This window comes from Mercenaria mercenaria, chromosome 12 (genome assembly GCF_021730395.1).
Source record: "Mercenaria mercenaria strain notata chromosome 12, MADL_Memer_1, whole genome shotgun sequence".
In the NCBI taxonomy this organism is placed as follows: domain Eukaryota; kingdom Metazoa; phylum Mollusca; class Bivalvia; order Venerida; family Veneridae; genus Mercenaria; species Mercenaria mercenaria.
This window is the reverse complement of record NC_069372.1, coordinates 2008596-2034295: the sequence shown is the minus strand read 5'-3', so window position 1 is coordinate 2034295 and position 25700 is coordinate 2008596. Positions and strand designations below refer to the sequence as shown.

Here is a 25700-nt window from a genome sequence, read left to right as displayed (position 1 = left end):
TGACAACAGAACAATTTCATAGATAGTTTTTTTTTTTAAATATTTTACTTGCTTCTGAGTTAATGGCTTTAACACTGACTTCTACAACCAGTCTGAAATCCCTTGGATCAGACTGGTTACTCAGAATCACAATTTTGAAAATCCACCAATCAGAAAGCAGCAGTTGTATGAGACTGGTCTCCAAAACATTTTTTAGACTGGTCCCCAAAAGCATTTTTTTTACCTTGGAAGTCAGGTTTTGAGGTTTTGATAAACAAAAATGTGTCCAGATAGACCCAGGTAAAAATTTGTGCATTTCTAAAAAGTAGCAGAATGTCTATAAACAAAGAACAACTTTGTGGTAATGTATTTTGTGCAGTTTTTGCAGCCATATATCTTACTGACTTGTGCAAACATATTTACTTGTAAGTTGTCAGGAAATTTTTTGAAATGAAAATAACTGTAAACGTGCCTGCGGAATTACGTTTGGCATCAATGGAGCACACTGCCAAAACATGTCAGTAATAATCATGAAAAAGGGTAAAACAATTAGGAAGAAGCAATTTCCACTGTTAAAATACGAGGTATAAAATACTCATAATTATGAATGTGGGTAGCCATGAAGTTCTTTCTCAAAGGTTGCAAACAAAAATGCAAAGGTATAAATTTTATACGTGACTGCAGATGCACCAATTGTAAAGCTCCTGTACCAATTAAAATTCTGAGGGAATTACCGAGTACAAGACTTTTAATTAATACTGCTTTTTGCGTGCTGAATTTTGGATACTTAGACGTGACTTAGTGCAGAAATTCAAAATATTTAGAAAAATATTCAGAATCCGGACTAAATTCCCACAGACAAACATATTAAGTCCAAACATCTGCAAAATTTTGCATCATAAAATTAAAATTTAAAGAGCAACAAATATAATGACATATGACAATTATTTCCAGTATAGTTAACAGCCATGTAATACTATGAAAACTTTTAATTCTGTGGGTACGAAATTTCGTGGTTTTGCCTTCAATTTCATCGTGATACAAATCTGTGGATTTCAACATTTGAATACAAAACGTAAGGGAATTTTAGCTGTTTTCTGGGATTAAATTAGGAGGATTGACTTTAACCATGAAATCTATGAAAACTGGTCGCCCACAAATATTGATGATTTCACAATGCATTCCTACTATTTTATGTATTAAAAATGCACTCGTCAACGAGTTATAATGTTCACCAATATGCAATAAAAACAAAATGCAGGAAATCAGATAGTAAAATTTGTATCATACCTAAAAAAATTACTGTACCATTTCAAGTACATGATGTATAAAACGCTTTTAAATATTTTTAACTTGAACCGTACAATTTTGAGAATTTATTATCATTTCAATAATACAACCTGTTGTTCAATTCTTTACATTGTACAATTATTTGCGTCAAAAACTTATGAATTACTGTGGAATCGTTAATATTCGTGGGGGACTAATTTTCGTGGATTTCATGGTTGAGTCAATCCACGAAATTTAATCCCAATGAACAAGTAAAATTCCCATTCATTTTATGTTCAGAAGTTGAAATCCACGAATTCATATCCCCACGAAATTGCCATTTTGACCAAAACCACGAAATTTCATGCCCATGAAATTAAATGATTTTTCAGTAGCCTAAAATATTCTACTATCATTTCAGAAATGTAACCAATGTTTAAATCTTAAATTTCCAGGAAATATCTTGATTTAAATATTTAGTAAAGTTAAATATATACATTTGATTACAAACTCCTACTTTTGCAGTAAATACCTTAAGATGAAAAAGTCAAATTGGGTATTTTTAAGGTAACCTTTGGCTATTACTTTTGCTCAAACCAGGAAATACTGACACTACAAACGCAAAACATTTAATAGAACAGAAAAATATATTCACAGAAAAAAATTCCTTCCTTTATGGTCATTTGCACACATCAAGCTTGTTAATCTGTGAAAGTTTGAAGCAATTCAGGCCAATAGTGTGGGAGGAGTTGGGACACATAAGATTTTTCTCTATATTCCATATAACAATAACTATCAAAGGGCCATAACTGTGGTAAAAATAGTCACAGAAAAAAATCCTTCCTTTATGGTCAAAATTAATGTGTGAGGGCATAATTAAACCATTACCACAAGAAGTCAATTCTATTACACATTCTGTTTGTTTATAGGCTGCAATTTTTTTTCCTAATCAAAAAGTAGTTCCATCTATTTTTCATGTATTTCTAATCACATCTTTATGTCTCTATTCCCTTTATTCATTACTATAATGGAGCCTTTTTTTTTTAGCAAGAAAAGAATTCATTTTATGACTGCTCTCAATTGGTTTTTTATGTATCGGAACTGTACGAAAAGTGAAAAGTCGACATTTGGGTAAATAGAGGCTATACATTTTCCATTACTCGAGAAGAAGTTGCAAGTGGTCTGTCTATTTTCTCGGCATGCAGATCGGAAAAATCATAAACAACAAATACCATTATACATTAGCGCACTCCCACGCAAACTAACAAACGTAACAGAAGTAAAGGTAGAAACAATGTACTCTTAAATCCTATAAGAGCTATGCTAATGAATTTGGCACAGTATTCTCATGTTATTTAAGCAGAAAATATAGTCGGAACGTCAATTTTTGTGACCACATAATTTGCTGTCTTTTGCACTATTTTTTGTGGGGGGCAAGGTTACGGATATAACAACGAGAGAAGTTCCCCTGCATGTATTTTACTGTTGATTGCACCAGTTTATGGACAAAGTTAAGAAAAGAAAGAAATTCAAGAATGGACAGGAAATTTGGTCTGCAAGTTTTAAATAGCAAAAAATTATGTTTTCAAAATTCAGATTTTCACCTAGAACAAGAATCAGGTTTCAATTTTGAAAAAAGTATTTAATGAGCTACTATGAAAAGATTGCATAATGTCGACAAAGTGCAATACCTCATCACGCTGGACATGATTGATTGCTTTGCAACGGAATTTTGCAACAGAAATTAGCAGATAAGGTAAAACAAGAGAAGAATTTTCAATAGAAAATCTGCATCGATGATGTGAAAAATGAATGCACATTCAGTGCCAGTAATACAAAATTCTTTTATGTTTCAACTCAAACTGTCTCATTTATAGATTTGTTATCGCTTATAAAAAACGAAATCTGTTTGTTAAATCTTACCATTATACATGTTTTGTTAAACCTGATGAATTAGTTAAACATTATTATATCAAGTAATATATGTTTTAAATCTTGAATTCACGAAAACGTTGATAATCAAGGTTAAATTCTGGCAATCAAACAGTTGATTATCTTCATTCTGCATTTTAATGTTTGGGATGAAATTCAGGATTATGTTTGAAAATGTGATGCTGCACGTCTTGTTTATTAAATAAGCTAGATAAATTCAGAGGTTTTAACCTTACCTTAAAATTATAATGGACTGATCCATTATTCAGTTTTGGGCAGTATCACTTATTATTCAAAGGCGTGTTCACTGAAAATTAACTGACTGAGAAGAGACCAGTGCAGACCATGATCAGCCTGCACATCTGTGCAGACTGATCTTGGTCTGCACTGGTCACAATGGACAAATAACTTGCCATTAGCAGGCTAAAGATTAAAGGCACTGACCTCCAGACTGTAGGACACCAAAGAAAGAAAGAAATTTTTAGATAGCAGGAAATTACTGGTACATGTATATTTCTTAAAGAAGGCTCTGAAACTTAGTTCTAACTGACAGATTATATATTACAGAAACACATGAAAGTTGTTTTTTTACTAAATTTTCCATCTGAAATTGAAAAGCTTTTGTAATGGGGTACTGGAGGAAAACTGCCTTCATTATAAATCTATATATATTTAATAATCTATAATTATGTATTCCTCCATGGTGTATTAAGAACACAGGGAAAGAATTTATTGCCGTGACAGCTGGTTGAGGGGGGGGGGGGGGGGGGCGGATTACGGACTTTGAGTTAGCACTTTAAAAGTAGTTTAGAAACAAAAACTTATGTTCTAATGTTCATATTATGACCAAACTTCAATTTAAAAGAAAGATCATTTTAGCCAAAATCTGTAGGCCAGTGCGTTTAAGTTTGTCTGTTTTTTGTGTTTGCTTTTGGGGTTTAGTGTCATTTTTCAACATTATTTCAGTTACAAAACAGCAGGCAGTAAACCTAACCACTATACCAGTACTAACCTGCACAAGAAACTGCCAACTTCTCCACATGAATCAAAGGTCCATAGATCTGCACTCTCCCTTTTGATTAACCCTTAGCCTGCTGCAGGCGAATTTAACAGCCTTTGCAAACAGCTTGGAACCAGATCAGACGCCGATTAAATCGGCGTCTGATCAGGTTCCAAGCTGTTTGCTACTCTGACAATATTTCTTCCAATTTTGGAGCAAATTGAATGAACTTTACAATTTTAGCAGACGACATTTCCAGCAGACGACAATTTATCTAGCATGCTAAAGGTTAAGGGGGCGGATGGGCTCCTATGCCTTTTAAATATACAAAACAGAACCAAACACTTTTATAAAGCATTAATTTTGTCAAGGTATTTTGGTTCCATCTTTTACATAACTTGTCAGTGACAGAAAAGGGGAGAGGGGAAAATTAAAGATAGAAAGCAGACACAAAGTACTGCCTATCTGACCTTTGACCTCACCATGTGACCATGACCTTGAACTAAAATGTGAAAGTTACGCTTCAACATACCCATCTCATTATATTAGGTAAAATGGTACAGAGTGGACTGTCTTTTTATGACTGACAGAGCAAATATTACTCCCATTCCACATCTTGCTGACACAGCATATTTTTTGCCTAAATAAAAAGTAGTTCGTCTAATTTCCCCATTATACACTTCATCACATCTACGTATCTTTACTCCCTTTATACATTACTAAAATGGCAAGACAAGAAAGCAACAATGGTCTTGCTATCAATGTTATTTATGCAACGGAACTGTACTTTATGTAACAATCCATGTTAACAGAGGCCAGACATTTTCCATTAAGTAGCAAAATGTAATATAAGTAAAGTTAAGAACCAACTTTATTACTCTTAAAACCTATAAAACCTGCACTAATTTTCTTTTGTTACATAAGCAAGGAATTTGCTTGAACATCATTGTATTTTTCTACTGATATTTTGCAGTCGTTTGCACTATTTTTTGGACAAGGTACGGTTTATTGGTTGAATTAGCTATAGTAACATGGTTTGAGCTCCAGCAGGCATATGTTCTGGTTTGAACTCCAGCAAGCAAACGTCCTGGTACAAGCTCCAGCAGGCGTACCTCCTTGTTCCAGCCCAAGCAAACGTACCTCCTAGTTTGAGCTCCAGCAGGCGAGCGTACCTCCTGGTTCAAGCTTCAGCAAGTGTACCTGAAGGTTCAAGCTCCAGCAAGCATACCTCCTGGTTCAAGCTTAAGCAGGGGTATGTCCTGGTTCAAGCTCCAGCAAGTGTACCTCCTGGTTCAAGCTCCAGCAGGCATACCTCCTGGTGCGAGCTCCAGCAGGCAAACTTCCTTGCTCGAACCCCAATAGATGTACTTTCTGGTTCCAACTTCAGCAGACATACATTCAAGTTTCAGCTCCAGCAAGCACATGACAAGTTCACATGGCTGAGAAAAGCAAACGTTCCGATTCTGAAATTACTTGTCCTTAAACATCTCATTCAAGTTGTTAACCTGCTTAAAACAAGCCTGTTCTGGTAAAGTCAGACTTGTAGTGAACACCACTTCTGAATAAAAACACCAATTGAGAGGGCACTTTTCTATATACAAATATTACAAGTCTACCTGTTACGACTGACTACCTGTTAACTAAGACTACTTTCTAGAAGGTCTTGTCGCTCATTTTGAAGACAGAAACTACATGGCGCAATAAACAATAATCAATATAAAATTACTTCCGTACATTAAGTCATTCATCAACTGATCCTTTCTGCAAATCACAATGTTACTGCTCAAGATGTCTCTTTATGGTTACCACCATCTGTATGGTATTAAATCATGATTTTACATATAAATTAATGAAAGAGTTGACAAACTATTCACACGATGAATAAAATCTATTGGTAATTAACAAATTTATGACAGCCATTTTGATAATCCTTACGATTTTGGCAAGATGTTTTACGATTAAGTCATAAAAAAAAACAACAACAACAGAAGTAGGCAAAGTGGCATACCGAAATAGAAATTAATAAAGGGCCGAAAGTATAGTTCTTGGTTTAAGAAATAAAGTATAGAAAAACTATGTTTTAACATTATTAATACATGGAAAGAGGTTATACGTCTGTGGAATGATTTCACAAGGGCTTAGCCCGAGTGAATTATTCTGGCAACGTATAACCAATTTTGAGTGTATTAATTTAGGTAAAACACGATTTTGCTATTATACATTATTTCGATTCTAATATGCCCTTAATCTAAAACAGTAGATAAAATATAGTAGCACTCTTTCTTGGTCGCAACAAAAACATTGACTTCACCGCACGTTAACATAAACGTCATTTTACCGTAAGCGTGTTTTAACAGAAACAAGCATATTAGAATATTTGATACTGAATTGTGAATTCCCTTGAGTTGCTCAGTTGTCAAATTCAGCAAAATAAAATACTGTGACTTTTCTACCGAGCAACGTATACCAAACTTTTAGCTGCACGAAAAAAAAAAAGAATTACAGTAAATGGATGTACTGTGAAATAACACCTTCCCACTGTTAATCTCTAAATTCAAAATAAAATAGATAATCAGGTTCGATTAACCTACATTTAAAAAAAAAATATGTATTGATAAAACCTGTCAGCGGGGAAACACGTAAATGAGCTCCAAGTAGAATATTCGGCTAGTTTTTGCTTATTCCAATTATTTGAGAAATTTTGATAGATCTGTACGTAATCAACGATGACTTAAACACCTGGAATAATGATACACTGAACAGAAATGTTCCAAAATACGCAATGTATGTAACATCTCAAAATATTTTACTTTTCGTAAATTTAAAAATTGTATTTTTAGGAAAGAACGGAGGAGTTGTAGAAATCATTTAGGATGAGCACTGATTAGTATAACGTAGATTTCAGTGATTTGGGAAGATGAGCTGTACTGCGGGAATTTTTGTCAACAGTGGGAGAAAATTTCAGTCTGCAACTTATTGCAAATAACAACAGAATAAAATAATCCAAAAGACACCTGTTTCTCTACAATAAATTGCATTTTTAATGCTTTCTCTTATCAATAAATCAATTTTGCTTTACTTTTACTTTTTGCGCTAAAAGATCATTTATTTACCAAAATGTTTTGTAGGCCCACATTTTTTGTCTCAAATCTAGAAAAAAAAATCTTTTTAATCGGGAATGTGACCCCATACTGCTATGGAATCAGCCAAAAAAGACAAAACATAAAATAAAATTTGAATATTTTCTTTATAACTAATTTTTTCACAAATATCAAACAATAAATGTCTATACATCAAACTTCCCAAAAGACAGGTTTCCTAAAATTATTAGTGCAAGTATCGCGTATTAACAAAATGTCTGAAATTTTAATTGCGTAGACTTACCTGAGCGTAGCAACTCAATTACATTTACTGACACTTTTTAGCCACAATTTTTAGCAGATGCATCATTATTTTGTATTAGATATGAACATGCATATACGTACATGTACTGAAATTATTTACCCGAGCAATTAAATTTACCCCGTAAGTTTTTAGCAGCAATTTTTAGCTGACACATATTGTTTTGTATTAGATAAGAAATATATATATGCATACAGACAAATGTACTGATAATTATAACAACTTCTCTGAATGAACAAATTAAACTTTCTGGTGATTTTGCGTAAACAGAAGCTCTCAATTAGCAAAAACAAAACATCTGCACAGGTTATTTGATAAACATTACACCTACACTGTTTCTGAATGCACGATTTATAAAACTGATAATGAATAAAATATTCTCAGAATAAAACAAATGTTACCAAATAAACCATGTTTTAAACTATGCGCAGGTGCTTTAACACATTGCAGAAATAAAAACCGAGGATTACTTTTTTGCAGGTGATAGAAAAGAACTTAAAATTCGTTATAATAAAAGATATTTAATGAAATTATCACATTTGCAAGTTGCCTTCTTTTATACTTTTTTCAGATCATTGCAGATTTTCCTAAGATATTTCCTTTACTTTTAAAAAATAACAAGTAATGCAATTAGTTTTGTGATGGGAGGTAACTGAGAGCGATTTGTGATGGAAGGTAATGATGGGAGGTAACTCAGATAGATCTGTGATGGGAGGTAACTGAGATAGATCTGTGATGGGAGGTAACTGAGACAGATCTGTGATGGGAGGTAACTGAGACAGATCTGTGATGGGAGGTAACTGAGACAGATCTGTGATGGAAGGTAACTGAGATAGATCTGTGATGGGAGGTAACTGAGACAGATCTGTGATGGGAGGTAACTGAGACAGATCTGTGATGGGAGGTAATTGAGACAGATCTGTGATTGGAGGTAACTGAGACAGATCTGTGATGGGAGGTAACTGAGACAGATCTGTGATGGGAGGTAACTCAGACAGATCTGTGATGGGAGGTAACTCAGACAGATCTGTGATGGGAGGTAACTGAGATAGATCTGTGATGGGAGGTAATTGAGACAGATCTGTGACAGGAAGTAATTGTGTAGACTGGCTCCCATCCCTATTTTATTCTTATTTACATATATATAAGTTTTTTTCATTAAGAGGGAAGTAACTCCAGCAGGTTGTTTCTACATTGACATTTATATTGCGCCTGGCTCCAAACCATCAGATAAAATGTGCTATTGTAGAGGCTTATAAAATGTTTGCAGTATTTATATAAAAAATAACCATGCAGCCAGGGAGCCAGGCTTGTAATTGTGGTGTTGCAGTCTGTTTAATTTTTTGGTTTCTATTATATATATTAAAAGGAAACTGGGCTTTTTATTGCAAATTGTATTTCATATTCATCTGATCTATTATTCATCCATGCTACTGTGTTGCAACTTATACAGACAAATAGTCCCTAATTTCTCTACCAGCAAATAGTCCCTAATTTCTCTACCATTTTTTAACTGTTTAGTAGCTTCAGTAGCCTAATTCTGATATCTATAATTAACACATTATTCATATATTTGGCATAATAAAATGAATTTTGTCAACATTTATAATTTTGGTAACCAATCACTACCACTAGTAACCATGGTTACATTACTGGTAACCTCTGGACACCACAATTAGGTCAAGGTGCATTCATTCTGTGCCTGTCTGAGATTGGTTGCAAATACCATTTAATTCATACACCTGTTTGCAAAAGGCCATCACCTGTATTCTTATGATTGGAAAAATATGACCTTGACCCTTAAAGGGTCTTGTAACCTGCAATATATTCATAGAATCATGTTGTTATCATAATTTGTAAGGTTATGTAAATAAATATCAGATTTGCTGGCTCATAGTAACATTTTATTTTTATAAAATTATTTTGTTATTTTAACTTGATAGTGTTATTAGTATGTTATGTCAACATGATAGTGTCATTAACCTGTTATGTCAACATAACAATGTTATTAATCTGTTATGTAATCATGACAGTGTTATTAACCCGTTATGTCAACATGACAATGTTATTAGTCTGTTATGTCATCATGGCAGTGTTATTAGTCTGTTATGACAACATGACAGTGTCAATGTGATAGTGTTATCTCTCTGTTATGTCAATATGATAGTGTTATTAATCTGTTATGTCAACAAGATAATGCTATTAGCCTATGATTTCAAAATGACAATGTTATTAGTCTGACATGTCAACATGACAGTGTAATTAGTCTGACATGTCAACACGACAGTTTTAATAGTATGACATGTCAACATGACAGTGTTATTAGTCTGACATGTCAACATGACAATGTTATTAGTCTGATATGTCAACATGACAGTTTTTTATAGTCTGACACGGCCAAATGACAGTGTTATTAGTCTGTTATATAAACATGATAGTGTTATTACTCTGTTATTTTTTCTTCTGTTTAAAGGGCTTCTTTTGTGCAGCTATAACATTTGTGAGTATGTTTATTTATTTTGATTTTAATTTTATTTTATTCACATTTTTAAGATAATTACAATGTAATTGTTCCACCATTATATCATGTCTTTACCACCAGCCGGTTCAAAACCTTCCAAATGCACCATATTTATTCCAGTAACTGCACCCGCTCCTCTTACTGCAAACAATTGCTTCTCCGAAAAACACCTCCCTGAATCCTCAGTGTATCTCAGAATAAATACATCATTGAAACATACATCATACGAAAGCTCCAACATTTCAAGCCCTTTTTTGCTGAATAGTGAGGAAACTTCCCCCACCCCCATACACTGAGACATTTACTGGAATAAATACTGCCTGAAGAGATGATACATTTTCTCTTGAAAACCTAGTGTTTTATGCAATTTGTTTTCTTAATAAAATACTGGTATCAATCAATAAGGGTTTGTTGTTTGTTCTTCACTTGTTATTGTACGTAAGTATTGACCTGGCACTCATTAATCTTCGCCAATATTGTCGGGCGTTTTCGTTAACTTACGCAATATTAGTATCCTGAAAGTATCTACATTACCAAAGTAACATGTAAAGTTAATCGATGACACGGTGGTGTAGAGGTAAGGTGTCTGACTTCCACGCACGTTACCAAAAGTTCGAAATCACTTATTGAATAGTCTAGATCTCTTTTTTTTTCAATTTAATGTATTGTAATGTTATCTTTTACATTATTTTATGTATCATATTTCATGAAATTTAATTGTTTTCTCTTGTTGGTGACAGGTAATTTGTCTTTTTATCTAAGATACTTTTAAAACAATTTTATTCCTCATTTTACAATGGGTAAATATGATTACTCTTAATAAATGAAACATAAAAATCACAATATGTTTGATCAAATGAGTAGTAAGTCTGCATATAAAATTTTGGGGAAAAAAGATATGGTCAGACGTAGGACTCGAACCCACAATACTGATATTTGCAGGTAAACGCTTTGTCCGCACAGCTACCTGCTCATGTGACAGTATATCAATTAAGAATTATATATGTAATATTTAGTTATATCGCTATTTATGTTCGGATATTCATGAGTGCCAGGTCAATACTTACGGACAATAACTTACAACTCGTTTAAATGGGTCAACCGTGTTGTTGTACTTATAAAATAAACTGGCCCGGTTTATATGTTAGTCAGGGCTACAAATATGTATTGGATTTTGCCATTGAAATATTTCTATAAAATGCTTCTTCCCCTTCCATTTGGAACCGTCCATTTTTACAAACATGTTTGTTTATTTTATGAACTGTACATGTGTGTTTGGATTTAGCGTCTCTATAACAATTTTACAGTCATATAAGGTGTGTGTTTGTTGCAGTGAGCACAATGCTCCAACTTTAAAGATGTGCCTCACTGGATTATCACATTGTAGACACATAAAACTAGAGCTATCACTGAAGGTGATCCATACCCCCATTAAAAGCCTTGTTTAACAAGAGCTCCGCCAAGCAGGGCAATATACGCCCGAAGGGTTACATCATAGGATGAGAGCAAAATTTAAAGAACTTGACTGTTGTAGCCCAACGGACTGGAACAACAAAAGGAAAACTTCAAGAAGTCAAAAAATACTTAAAAGTCCACAAAAAAAATCCTTATCAGGTACAGGTATGTAAAAATACACCTTAAAATGTTGTACCACAGAAAAGTGGTCTCGGTTTTTCTCTACGGCCAACAATAAAAAAGTTTCAAAATAAGCTATTTATAGTAACATAAAAGGGAAGTAATTCAAAAAAAATTATTGTAAGTGAACAAAAAAAAGATCTGCCAAATAAAAACAAGAGCAATGCAATGCAGAGCAATATACACAAAGCAAAGTCATATATGACCTTTGACCCTTAAGTGTGACCTTGACCTTGAAGCAAGTCATCCGGAACATGCGCTCTGCACGTCATCTCAGTGTGGTGAACATTTCTGTCAAGTTTCTTTGAAATCCTTCCAGCAGTTCAAGAGTTACAGAGCGGACACGAAACAAACTGATATGACTTTTGACCCCTAGGTGTGACCTTGACCTTGAAGCGAGTCATCCGGAACATGTGCTCTGCATGTTGTCATGGTGTGGTGAACATTTGTGTCAAGTTTCTTTGAAATCCTTCAAGGGGTTCAAGAGTTACAGAGCGGACATGAAACAAACAGATATGACCTTTGACTCCTAAGTGTGACCTTGACCTTGAAGGGAGACAACCAAAACATGCGCTCTGCACATCATCTCGGTGTGGTGAACATTTGAGTCATGTTTCCTTGAAATCCTTCAAGAGTTACAGAGCGGACACGAAATTGCTAACGGACAGACGGACAGATGGACGGACGGAAGTTCCTACATATGGATACTTATGTGGCTACTCTTTTGTTCTCTCTATTGTTCTTTTAACCACGTAAGAGAAAAATAGCCACATAAAAGCCTTACCGAATGAATGACATCAAAGAAAAAGTACAGTTACCTATTGTTCCTCTAGCCACCTAAGTATGCAAATGTAAGCTCAAACAGACGGACAGACGGACACCAACGTCATAACATAATACGTCCGTCTGGGCGTATAAAAAGTAAATAATGGTCATGAATAATACTCATTGTAAATATCCTTTAAAATGTTACCCGCTGTACCTTTTAATGTTCAATGTGACAGACATCCTTTCAATGGATTAAAAGTTATTATCTTAAATTTTAATGAAAAGTTAGTAAGGGTAACAAAAACAGAGTAAATATTATAAATATTCAATATAACATTATGTTTTTTTCTGTTATTGACATGTAAAGCGTTAGCCCATGCTCATTTTCATGTTATAACATCTTCAGAATCCCTTGGGATATGTTGGTACCCTTGCCCTACTGGGCACAGGCACCAACAAATCCCTCGGGATTCTGCAAATGTTATAACACGAAAAGAATATGTGTTATCCCTAGCTATAATAGAACAATGACAAAATGACAAATAGAACAATGACAAGATGACGAATAGAACAATGACAAAATGACAAATAGAACAATGACAAGATGACAAATAGAACAATGACAAAATGACAAATAGAACAATGACAAGATGACAAATAGAACAATGACAAGATGACAAATAGAACAATGACAAGATGACGAATAGAACAATGACAAGATGACAAATAGAACAATGACAAGATGACAAATAGACCAATGACGAATAGAACAATGAAAAGATGACAAATAAAACAATGACAAGATGACGATAGAACAATGACAAAATGACAAATAGAACAATGACAAGATGACGAATAGAACAATGACAAGATGACGAATAGAACAATGACAAGATGAGAAATAGAACAATGACAAGATGACAAATAGAACAATGACAAGATGACAAATAGACCAATGACGAACAGAACAATGACAAGATGACGAATAAAACAATGACAAGATGACGATAGAACAATGACAAAATGACAAAAAGAACAATGACAAGATGACGAATAGAACAATGACAAGATGACGAATAGAACAATGACAAGAAGACAAATAGACCAATGACGAATAGAACAAAGAAAAGATGACGAATAAAACAATGACAAGATGACGATAGAACAATGACAAGATGACGAATAGAACAATGACAAGATGACAAATAGACCAATAGAAAAAAGAAAAGATGACGAATAAAACAATGACAAGATGACGATAGAACAATGACAAGATGACGAATAGAACAATGAAAAGATGACAAATAGAACAATGACAAGATGATGAACAGAACAATGACAAGATGACAAATAGAACAATGACAAGATGACGAACAGAACAATGACAAGATGACGAATAGAACAATGACAAGATGACGAACAGAACAATGATAAGATGACGAATAGAACAATGACAAGATGACGAACAGAACAATGACAAGATGACGAACAGAACAATGACAAGATGACAAACAGAACAATGACAAGATGAGGAATAGAACAATGACAAGATGATGAACAGAACAATGACAAGATGACAACAGAACAATGACAAGATGACAAACAGAACAATGACAAGATGACAAACAGAACAATGACAAGATGACTAAGAGAACAAAGACAAGATGACGAATAGAACAATGACAAGATGACGAACAGAACAATGACAAGATGACGAACAGAACAATGACAAGATGAGGAATAGAACAATGACAAGATGACAAACAGAACCATGATAAGATGACAAATAGAACAAGGACAAGATGACAAAATAGAATAATGACAAGATGACGAATAGAACAATGATGAATAGAACAATGAAAAGATGACGAATAGAACAAAGACAAGATGACAAATAGAACAATGACAAGATGACGAATAGAACAATAAAAAGATGACAAATAGAACAATGACAAGATGATGAACAGAACAATGACAAGATGACAAATAGAACAATGACAAGATGACGAATAGAACAATGACAAGATGACGAACAGAGCAATGACAAGATGACAAACAGAACAATGACAAGATGACGAACAGAACAATGACAAGATGACGAATAGAACAATGACAAGATGACAAACAGAACAATGATAAGATGACAAATAGAACAAGGAGAAGATGACAAAAAAGAACAGTGACAAGATGACGAATAAAACAATGACAAGATGACGAACAGAACAATGACAAGATGGCGAACAGAACAATGACAAGATGACAAATAGAACAATGACAAGATGATGAACAGAACAATGACAAGATGACAAATAGAACAATGACAAGATGATGAATAGAACAATGACAAGATGACAAGCAGAACAATGACAAGATGACGAACAGAACAATGACATGATGACAAATAGAACAATGACAAGATGATGAATAGAACAATGACAAGATGACAAACAGAACAATGACAAGATGACAAATAGAACAATGACAAGATGACAAACAGAACAATGATAAGATGACAAATAGAACAAGGACAAGATGACAAAATAGAACAATGACAAGATGGCGAATAAAACAATTGCAAGATGACAAACAGAACAATGACAAGATGACGAATAGAACAATGACAAGATGACGAACAGAACAATGACAAGATGACGAACAGAACAATGATAAGATGACAAATAGAACAAGGACAAGATGACAAAATAGAACAATGACAAGATGGTGAATAAAACAATGACATGATGAGGAACAGAACAATGAAAAGATGACAAATAGAACAAAGACAAGATGACAAATAGAACAATGACAAGATGACGAATAGAACAATGAAAAGATGACAAATAGAACAATGACAGATGATGAACAGAACAATGACAGATGACAAATAGAACAATGACAAGATGACGAATAGAACAATGACAAGATGACGACAGAACAATGACAAGATGACAAACAGAACAATGACAAGATGACGAACAGAACAATGACAAGATGACGAATAGAACAATGACAAGATGACAAACAGAACAATGATAAGATGACAAATAGAACAAGGAGAAGATGACAAAAAAGAACAATGACAAGATGGCGAATAAAACAATGACAAGATGAAGAACAGAACAATGACAAGATGACGAACAGAACAATGACAAGATGACAAATAGAACAATGACAAGATGATGAACAGAACAATGACAAGATGACAAACAGAACAATGACAAGATGATGAATAGAACAATGACATGATGACAAATAGAACAATGACAAGATGACGAATAGAACAATGACAAGATGACAAACAGAACAATGACAAGATGACAAATAGAACAATGACAAGATGACAAACAGAACAATGATAAGATGACAAATAGAACAAGGACAAGATGACAAAATAGAACAATGACAAGATGGCGAATAAAACAATGACAAGATGACAAACAGAACAATGACAAGATGACGAATAGAACAATGACAAGATGACGAACAGAACAATGACAAGATGACGAACAGAACAATGATAAGATGACAAATAGAACAAGGACAAGATGACAAAATAGAACAATGACAAGATGGCGAATAAAACAATGACATGATGAGGAACAGAACAATGACAAGATGACGAATAGAACAATGACAAGATGACGAACAGAACAATGATAAGATGACAAATAGAACAAGGACAAGATGACAAAATAGAACAATGACAAGATGGCAAATAAAACAATGACATGATGACGAACAGAACAATGACAAGATGACGAATAGAACAATGACAAGATGCCAAAAAGAACAATGATAAGATGAAAAATAGAACAAGGACAAGATGACAAAATAGAACAATGACAAGATTGTGTATAAAACAATGACAAGATGATGAACAGAACAATGACAAGATGACGAAAAGAACAATGACAAGATGACGAATAAAACAATGACAAGATGACGAACAGAACAATGACAAGATGACGAATAGAACAATGACAAGATGACAAATAGAACAATGACAAGATGACGAACAGAACAATGACAAGATGACGAATAGAACAATGACAAGATGACGAACAGAACAACGACAAGATGACAAATAGAACAATGACAAGATGACGAACAGAACAATGACAAGATGACAAATAGAACAATGACAAGATGACAAAATAGAACAATGACAAGATGGCGAATAAAACAATTGCAAGATGACAAACAGAACAATGACAAGATGACGAATAGAACAATGACAAGATGACAAACAGAACAATGACAAGATGACGAACAGAACAATGATAAGATGACAAATAGAACAAGGACAAGATGACAAAATAGAACAATGACAAGATGGCGAATAAAACAATGACATGATGAGGAACAGAACAATGAAAAGATGACAAATAGAACAAAGACAAGATGACAAATAGAACAATGACAAGATGACGAATAGAACAATGAAAAGATGACAAATAGAACAATGACAAGATGATGAACAGAACAATGACAAGATGACAAATAGAACAATGACAAGATGACGAATAGAACAATGACAAGATGACGAACAGAACAATGACAAGATGACAAACAGAACAATGACAAGATGACGAACAGAACAATGACAAGATGACGAATAGAACAATGACAAGATGACAAACAGAACAATGATAAGATGACAAATAGAACAAGGAGAAGATGACAAAAAAGAACAATGACAAGATGGCGAATAAAAAATTGACAAGATGACGAACAGAACAATGACAAGATGACGAACAGAACAATGACAAGATGACAAATAGAACAATGACAAGATGATGAACAGAACAATGACAAGATGACAAACAGAACAATGACAAGATGATGAATAGAACAATGACATGATGACAAATAGAACAATGACAAGATGACGAATAGAACAATGACAAGATGACAAACAGAACAATGACAAGATGACAAATAGAACAATGACAAGATGACAAACAGATCAATGATAAGATGACAAATAGAACAAGGACAAGATGACAAAATAGAACAATGACAAGATGGCGAATAAAACAATGACAAGATGACAAACAGAACAATGACAAGATGACGAATAGAACAATGACAAGATGACGAACAGAACAATGACAAGATGACGAACAGAACAATGATAAGATGACAAATAGAACAAGGACAAGATGACAAAATAGAACAATGACAAGATGGCGAATAAAACAATGACATGATGAGGAACAGAACAATGACAAGATGACGAATAGAACAATGACAAGATGACGAACAGAACAATGATAAGATGACAAATAGAACAAGGACAAGATGACAAAATAGAACAATGACAAGATGGCAAATAAAACAATGACATGATGACGAACAGAACAATGACAAGATGACGAATAGAACAATGACAAGATGCCAAAAAGAACAATGATAAGATGAAAAATAGAACAAGGACAAGATGACAAAATAGAACAATGACAAGATTGTGTATAAAACAATGACAAGATGATGAACAGAACAATGACAAGATGACGAAAAGAACAATGACAAGATGACGAATAAAACAATGACAAGATGACGAACAGAACAATGACAAGATGACGAATAGAACAATGACAAGATGACAAATAGAACAATGACAAGATGACGAACAGAACAATGACAAGATGCCGAATAGAACAATGACAAGATGACGAACAGAACAACGACAAGATGACAAATAGAACAATGACAAGATGACGAACAGAACAATGACAAGATGACAAATAGAACAATGACAAGATGACGAACAGAACAATGACAAGATGACGAACAGAACAATGACAAGATGACGAACAGAACAATGACAAGATGACGAACAGAACAATGACAAGATGACAAACAGAACAATGACAGTTGACGAACAGAACAATGACAAGATGACGAACAGAACAATGACAAGATGACAAACAGAACAATGACAGTTGACGAATAGAACAATGACAAGATGACGAACAGAACAATGACAAGATGACGAATAGAACAATGACAAGATGACGAACAGAACAATGACAAGATAATGAACATACTGATGCTATTAACAACAATAGAAAGTCAGCATCTGATATCAGCACAACATACTTTCAGAAGTCATAAGTGCTCTCAGTTGTGCACAATAGGTGCAAAGTTGTTTTTTTTATCCCCTAAAGGCACACTTCACACACTCATAATCTGGGCAGGTAAAACCTTTTGATGCACATGTGGTAGAAACAGCCAGGCTTTCAAAACACCTACATACTGTACACGTATCTTTAGTGCAAAACCATCCTATTTATTTCGCAGCTTTACATATACGTAAAGGAAATATGCATAACGTGCGAGACATGTTGCTTCAACTTTATCACATTGATGCATCACTTGGCAGCAACACAAAGACAACAGTGTCTTCATACCTTTATCTTTTTTTTTGTCAACAAACAAAAATCTGTAACAATGCCTCGAACAAAGTCTTTAATTTATTACAAAAATAAAAAAACTATGATTCTGGTTTTATTTTATGAGTGTGCATCATCTGGAATACAGAAAAATGTGGTGTAGGTAATTATGGAATCATAATTACTAGTCAATAAAGATAGCAATAACAAGAACAAAACAATCCCATTCATCTAAGGTAAGAATGTAACGCTTTCAGTAATGTAGCTTCATTTACATCATATTGTTACAAATAACATAGCGATAACAACAGAGTAATCCAAATGAAAGGACCTACTTACTTTAAGAGAGTATGGAAGGGAGATAACTGACCACACCACAGAACAAAACAATCCTATTATGTAAGGCGTTCAGTAATGTAGAAACGGAAGTCTTTGTCTCATCAAGTGGTATGAAATTAAGGCAAGTGTGAGGTTGGCTAGCCATGAATGTGTGTACCAAAGTTTTTAAGGCAAGTGCGAGGTTGGCTAGCCATGAATGTGTGTAACAAAGTTTTTAAGGTAAGTGTGAGGTTGGCTAGCCATGAATGTGTGTAACAAAGTTTTTAAGGCAAGTGCGAGGTTGGCTAGCCATGAATGTGTGTAACTTAGTTTTTTCAGGCAAGTGCAAGGTTGGAAAGCCATGAATGTGTGTAACAAAGTTTTTAAAGCAAGTGCGAGGTTGGCTAGCCATGAATGTATGTAACTAAGTTTTTTCAGGCAAGTGCGAGGTTGGCTAGCCATTAATGTGTGTAACTAGTTTCTTTAGGCAAGTGCAAGGCTGGATAGCCATGAATATGTGTAACTAAGTTTTTTCAGGCAAGTGCAAGGTTGGCTAGCCATGAATACGTGCAACTAAGTTTCTTTAGGCAAGTGTTAGGTTGGCTAGCCATGAAAGTGTGTAACAAAGCTTCTATAGGCAAGTGCAAGGCTGGCTAGCCATGAATGTGTGTAACAAAGTTTTTGAAGGCAAGTGCAAGGTTGGCTAGCCATGAATGTGTGTTTCTGAAGGCAAGTGCAAGGTTGGCTAGCCATGAATGTGTGTAACAAAGTTTCTGAAGGCAAGTGCAAGGTTGGCTAGCCATGACTGTATGTGACAAAGTTTCTAAAGGCAAGTGCAAGTTTGGCTAGCCAAGAATGTGTGTAACAAAGTTTCTGTAGGCAAGAGCGAAATTGGCTAGCCATGAATGTAACTACTAGTAGCAATTTAATTTATAGTAGCTACCAGTCATGCAGTTTTTTCCTAGAAGGAAGTTTGTCAATTTCAGGTATTTCGAAAATAATGGAAGATACGAAGATACAGTACATGCTCTAATTCTAGAAGCTTCGCCTGGTTCTATAATATGCCGGGTGTAAGGCAAGATGAGGCACCTACACAGGATCTTGGTTGAATGTCAGTTTTCATAATGGGAGTCTACAGAAAAATCACACTTTTTTCATGACATTTTCGCAAATACAGAAAAAATTCTACAATCCAGATTTTAATGAAACGTCTCACATTTTGTCAGCTTGGAAAAGGAAAATTTATCTTTACCTGAATTACAAATCTCATTTGTAAAACATGTTCAATGTGTTTGCTTTTATTGGGTTTTAGTCTCACTGACACAATGTAGGTTATATGGTAACTTACAAACTTAAAGTGGTGAAGAAAGACAAAAGATTCCCCTTGGAGTATATCTCAGGCATAGGTGGGCACCCCGAGTAGAACCAACCATATTCCACAAGCCAGCTGGGTAGCTTTCCAACCTTAACCACTCTGCCACAAGGGGGCCCCCCATCAAAGTTTCGGTATCAAACATAAGATAAAAGGTAGTTTTCTACTGAGCTCAGAGACATGCAAGCCTGGAATTTATAAAACATCTTAACTGTATCATTTAAGTACAAGACATCTGCACTGAATTGCAAATACATTGTAATATAAAAATTTATGAATTAAATGTAACGAAAATATATGATACTGCAAAAACCCCATTTTATTTTTACAATTTTACAGCAAAGACCCCAGTTCTTAAGATTTTAGTCAAAATTCATTAAAAGAACATTTCTTAATTGCATTAATATCAAACACAGTGGTAATAAATTAACTTCATGCCATCTACTGACAATTAACAACCTATGTGTGGATGTTCAAATAAATTCTTGGCTCCTCTAGAAATAATTCGGGCAAACAAATCCAACTATTGTCATAGATATCATAGACAATATAGAGGATGAATAGGTGCTAGTAAAGCTACTGTGGAATTTCCTGATAACCAGTCTAGTAACCAGTCTAGTAGGCCGATCTATAACCTGGTGTAATAAATCAGGCCAGTGACAATAAAATGTCAGAATTAACACAATCTTCACTTGACTGGTGTCTGTGATTAAACATCTGTGGGGTATAAAACTGTGTAGCAATGGTAAACAAATAGACCTATTTCTTATGTAACAGGTTCACCATTTTCTGGAACATAGTAATATTTGAAGGTGGAAACCAAACCAGCAAAATATGAGTGCCAAGTTAGAAGAAACATGAGACAAGGTTACGCCATGATGATACAAACTGCCTACTCTACCCTATCTTACCTACTTACCTACATACCTTACCCATCTCCCCTACCCTACCTTACCTACTCATCTACATAGCTTACCCATCTCCCCTACCCTACCTTACCTACTCATCTACATAGCTTACCCATCTCCCCTACTCTACCTTACCTACTTACCTACATACCTTACCCATCTCCCCTACTCTACCTTACCTACTTACCTACATACCATACCCATCTCCCCTATCCTACCTTACCTACTTACCTTACCCATCTCCCCTACTCTTACTTACCTACTTACCTACATACCTTACCCATCTCCCCTACCCTACTTTAGCCTACCCTCCCCTGTCTGCCTACACACATCCCCACCACCCCGCCAGCCCACCCTGTCTGCCTGTGTATCTACATACCTACCTCCCCACTCTACTATGTCTGATTACTTACCTACCTACTCAAACTACTTACCTACCCAAACCTGTTAATCTACCTACCCTGCGTTCCTACCCTATCTTAATTACCTACAAATATACACCATAATAAGCCTGCACATCAATTTCTTTCTGCTAGTGCTTCAGTGTTTATAATTCAAAATCTATAATGGTACTCAGTTTTTGCAATAATATTATATTTGCAAAATTTAGCACTATCTCATTATAGCTATTTCTCAAGAAAATAAATTAAAACATGATGATAATAAAAGATAATATTTAAGTGAGTTATCTGCTGTGAATAAAAGACTGCCAACTCCCTTGATGCTTCAAGAAATCCTGATAATGTCTACTTACCTACTTACCCAACATTAAATCAGGCTAAAACAAGATCGTACAGACAAAACTGGTATTGGAGTGATTAGGGATACAGTTTAATACTGTTGTTATTCATTTTAAAAATTCGACGGTAGGTAAGTCAGTACTTTGAAGATAAAAATCATCTAAATTCTGAAAACCTTCAAGCTACAAATACGATAAATGATAATCTTGGTGGTGATGATGATGATGATGATAACGATGGAGCAAAGCACATACCAGGAAGACCGAACCATGATGAGATTCACTCCCTTATGATGACAACAATATTCTCTTATAACAATTAATGGCCACTTACCTTGGCCCATTCAGCTCTTCCTTCACATGTTTGTTGAGATGCAAACTGTCCTGTACAAGCTTTTCAATCTGGCTGTTGGTCTGTGTTATGTGACAATATATCTGTTCATCTGCCTAAAAAAATATTTTTTTTATATTTTTCACTCTACATTGAACTTTTAAGTTAATATTACACACACTTAACTTTTCTTGCATTAAGTTCAGATATATATACCGTCTTCATTGGGCAAAGAAATTGTTGTTTCTTGGTTTATTTGTTTTTGTTTTGTTTTTTTGTTGAGTTTAAAAGACAAATCGAGGGTTGAGCGCAATAGTGGCAATAGTGCCGTAACTCCTTCACTGGTCGCAAAGGCAGAACCAATCGTGTCCAGCATCATAAGGGTTAATAATCACATGTGTGTGTGTGTGTGCATGCATGCGAACATTCGTAAGCTAATTCAAAATCATATGGGTGACTCCTCCAGTAGACAGTCGGCAGATTTTAGCGGGGGGAGAAGATACTCAAATTCCACAAGCTTCCCTGGTTATATAACATGCCAGGCGTAAAGCACTCAATTATGAGACTCTTATCCCAATGTTGGGTTTATTTTAGCCGGAGAAGGAAAGGATTGAACTCGCAACCCCTTGTTTCACAGTCAGACAGAGCCACACCTGCCTTGTTTCACAGTCAGACAGAGCCACACCTGCCTTGTTTCACAGTCAGACAGAGCCACACCTGCCTTGTTTCACAGTCAGACAGAGCCACACCTGTGTATAAGGTGCGTATTTAAGCACAATATTCATTTTGAAGAATGATGCCTTCCCTGTTAGAAACTTTTGTTTGTTTTTTGTTTTGGGTCTAACGGTGTTCTTCAATAGTACTTCAGTTATGTAACGGCGGGCAGTTAACCTAATCAGTTTTCCTGGATTCTGTACCAGTAAAAACCTGTTCTCCGCAAGTAACTGCCAACTTCCCCACATGAATCAGAGGCGGAGGACGAATGATTATGTAACGGCGGGAAGTTACGGTAACCTAATCAGTGTTTCTGGATTCTGTACCAGTACAAACCTGTTCTCCGCAAGTAACGGCCAACTTCCCCACATGAATCAGAGGTGGAGGACGAATGATTTCAGACACAATGTCTTTTATCAAATCGTCACGGAGAACATAAATACGGCCCACCTGAGGATCGAACTTACAACCTAGCAATCCGTAGATTGGTGCTCTCCCTATTGAGCTAAGTGGGCGACCTGTTAGAAACAGAAAACATAATTGTGATACAGGTAAATAACTGATACTGTACATCAACATTGCTTTACATAAATGGGTATGTTTTTATAAGTCCATTAATTAAATGTATGTCTTTAGGGTAAAGAATAAAGTAGTTCCAATTACTGGATAAGTAATTTCAGTAAGTTTTAACCATTAATTAATTACAGAACCATTAATTAATTATGGAGTATAAACAAAATTCCACAATGATACAATTCTCAAATTAGCAAGCTCTCTGTAGTCACACCTGGAAATTCTTTGAGAGACGAGAAAAACATTCCAATAGGTAAAACAGTTTATTTGGTTGCAAACAATTCTGCCAAATGTAAACAATTAGAGAATGCCGTAATATTTTGCTATTGGCGGTATCATTACATCACGTTTATATTTTGTCTGAAGAGGCTTATTTACTTACAATTTTCTTCATCTAGGCAAATTAAAGTTCCATAAGGTTTTAAATTTTATGTTCAAAACCGACAATACAGCAGTCTAAACGGAGAAAATGCATAATTAAATGGTAAAAACATTACAGTCTAACCTGCTAATAGTGACCACTGAACGGACTGTAGACAGGTGGTTTTAAATGTAAGACATCAAAACTGGTTTAAAACTTAATTTTTTTTGTATATTGAATATTGTATTTCTGCCTTTTCTGTATTTTCTTGATTTCAAGACGCATAGACAAACACTGTACATAGAGTGCCTACTTCACCAGATTTACATTCGGATCATTTTCACGCATTTCGGGCTTTATCTTATGTTTAACATGGGACTGTTGAACCATCCTAATACAGAAAAAATACAGGTTTTTTGTTCGCAAGTGCGTCCAATACAGTAATACAGTCGAACTTCGATGGCTCGAACTCGAGGGTCCCGTGGAAATTAGTTCGAGTTTTCCGTTGTTCGAGCCATCCAAATGGCGGCCTTTTTGAATTTGGGAATTCGAGGGCATGATGTGTTACAAACCTTACATCGTAATATATTGTCATATTGTACCTAAATGTGAGTATGTTATGATGACAAATAAAAAACGAACGCTGAAATATGCTTAATTATTTATTTTCAAACATGACATGATACGGAAAAAACACAAAATAAAACACTAATATAATTATAAGAATTTGGTGATGACAGCATCAAATAGAAAGACATGAATAACAAATCTTTTTGAATCATAGTCCAGTACAAATATTATCAAATTTATTGCTTTCCAGTAGCCGACTTAGCTATCCCCCCGTATCCGGGTCCTTTACTAAGTTGTTCAGCCATGCTTAAGCAGTATGAAAGTTGACGTCGGATCTCCCGTTTTTATGCAGAAAAAAATAAAGACAGACGTAGTATGTACATTGCTCAATCATTTTAAATAATTTTATTCGCATAAATCAAAGGCCATTAAAGCGTTGCAGTGAACGAAAGTCACTTTGTTTAATTTGAAAATTATGCACGCGCCGGTTAAAGGGGAAGCTTGGCGAATGTCAGGCAGAAGTGAGAAAAACTTTGTAAACACAAGCCATCCAGGCAAAAATTGTCTGTTCGACTGAATAGGTGTAATTATCACTGTAATTAAGCTGAGGGGACCACCAAATGAGTTCGAGAGTTCGAATTATCGAAGTTCGAGCGATCCGAGGTAGAACTATATAGAATAAAGAAGGAATAAATTCGGGACCGGGCGAAGAGTTCGAGCGATCCCGGGTGTTCGAAAGATCCGAGTTCGAGCCATTGAAGTTCAACTGTATATTGTATGGTCACGTGTTGCAAATAAATGTTCATGATTGGACAAATAAAACAGATATAGAATAAATTACAATATATATTACAATATATCATATTCTCACACAATTCACACACAACTAATGGAAGAAGTATCTGTTTCCAAA

General features: G+C 34.9%; 1 protein-coding gene across 1 annotated transcript in view; it reads right to left on the bottom strand.

Moving 5' to 3' along the window:
• LOC123535319 (protein MTO1 homolog, mitochondrial-like) overlaps positions 1 to 25700 on the bottom strand; it is a 152323-nt gene that overhangs the window by 113863 nt on the left and 12760 nt on the right. The window contains exon 7 of the mRNA XM_045317931.2: positions 22573 to 22685. Within this exon, the coding sequence (XP_045173866.2) occupies positions 22573 to 22685 (113 nt within the window). The remainder of the gene's footprint in view (positions 1 to 22572; positions 22686 to 25700) is intronic.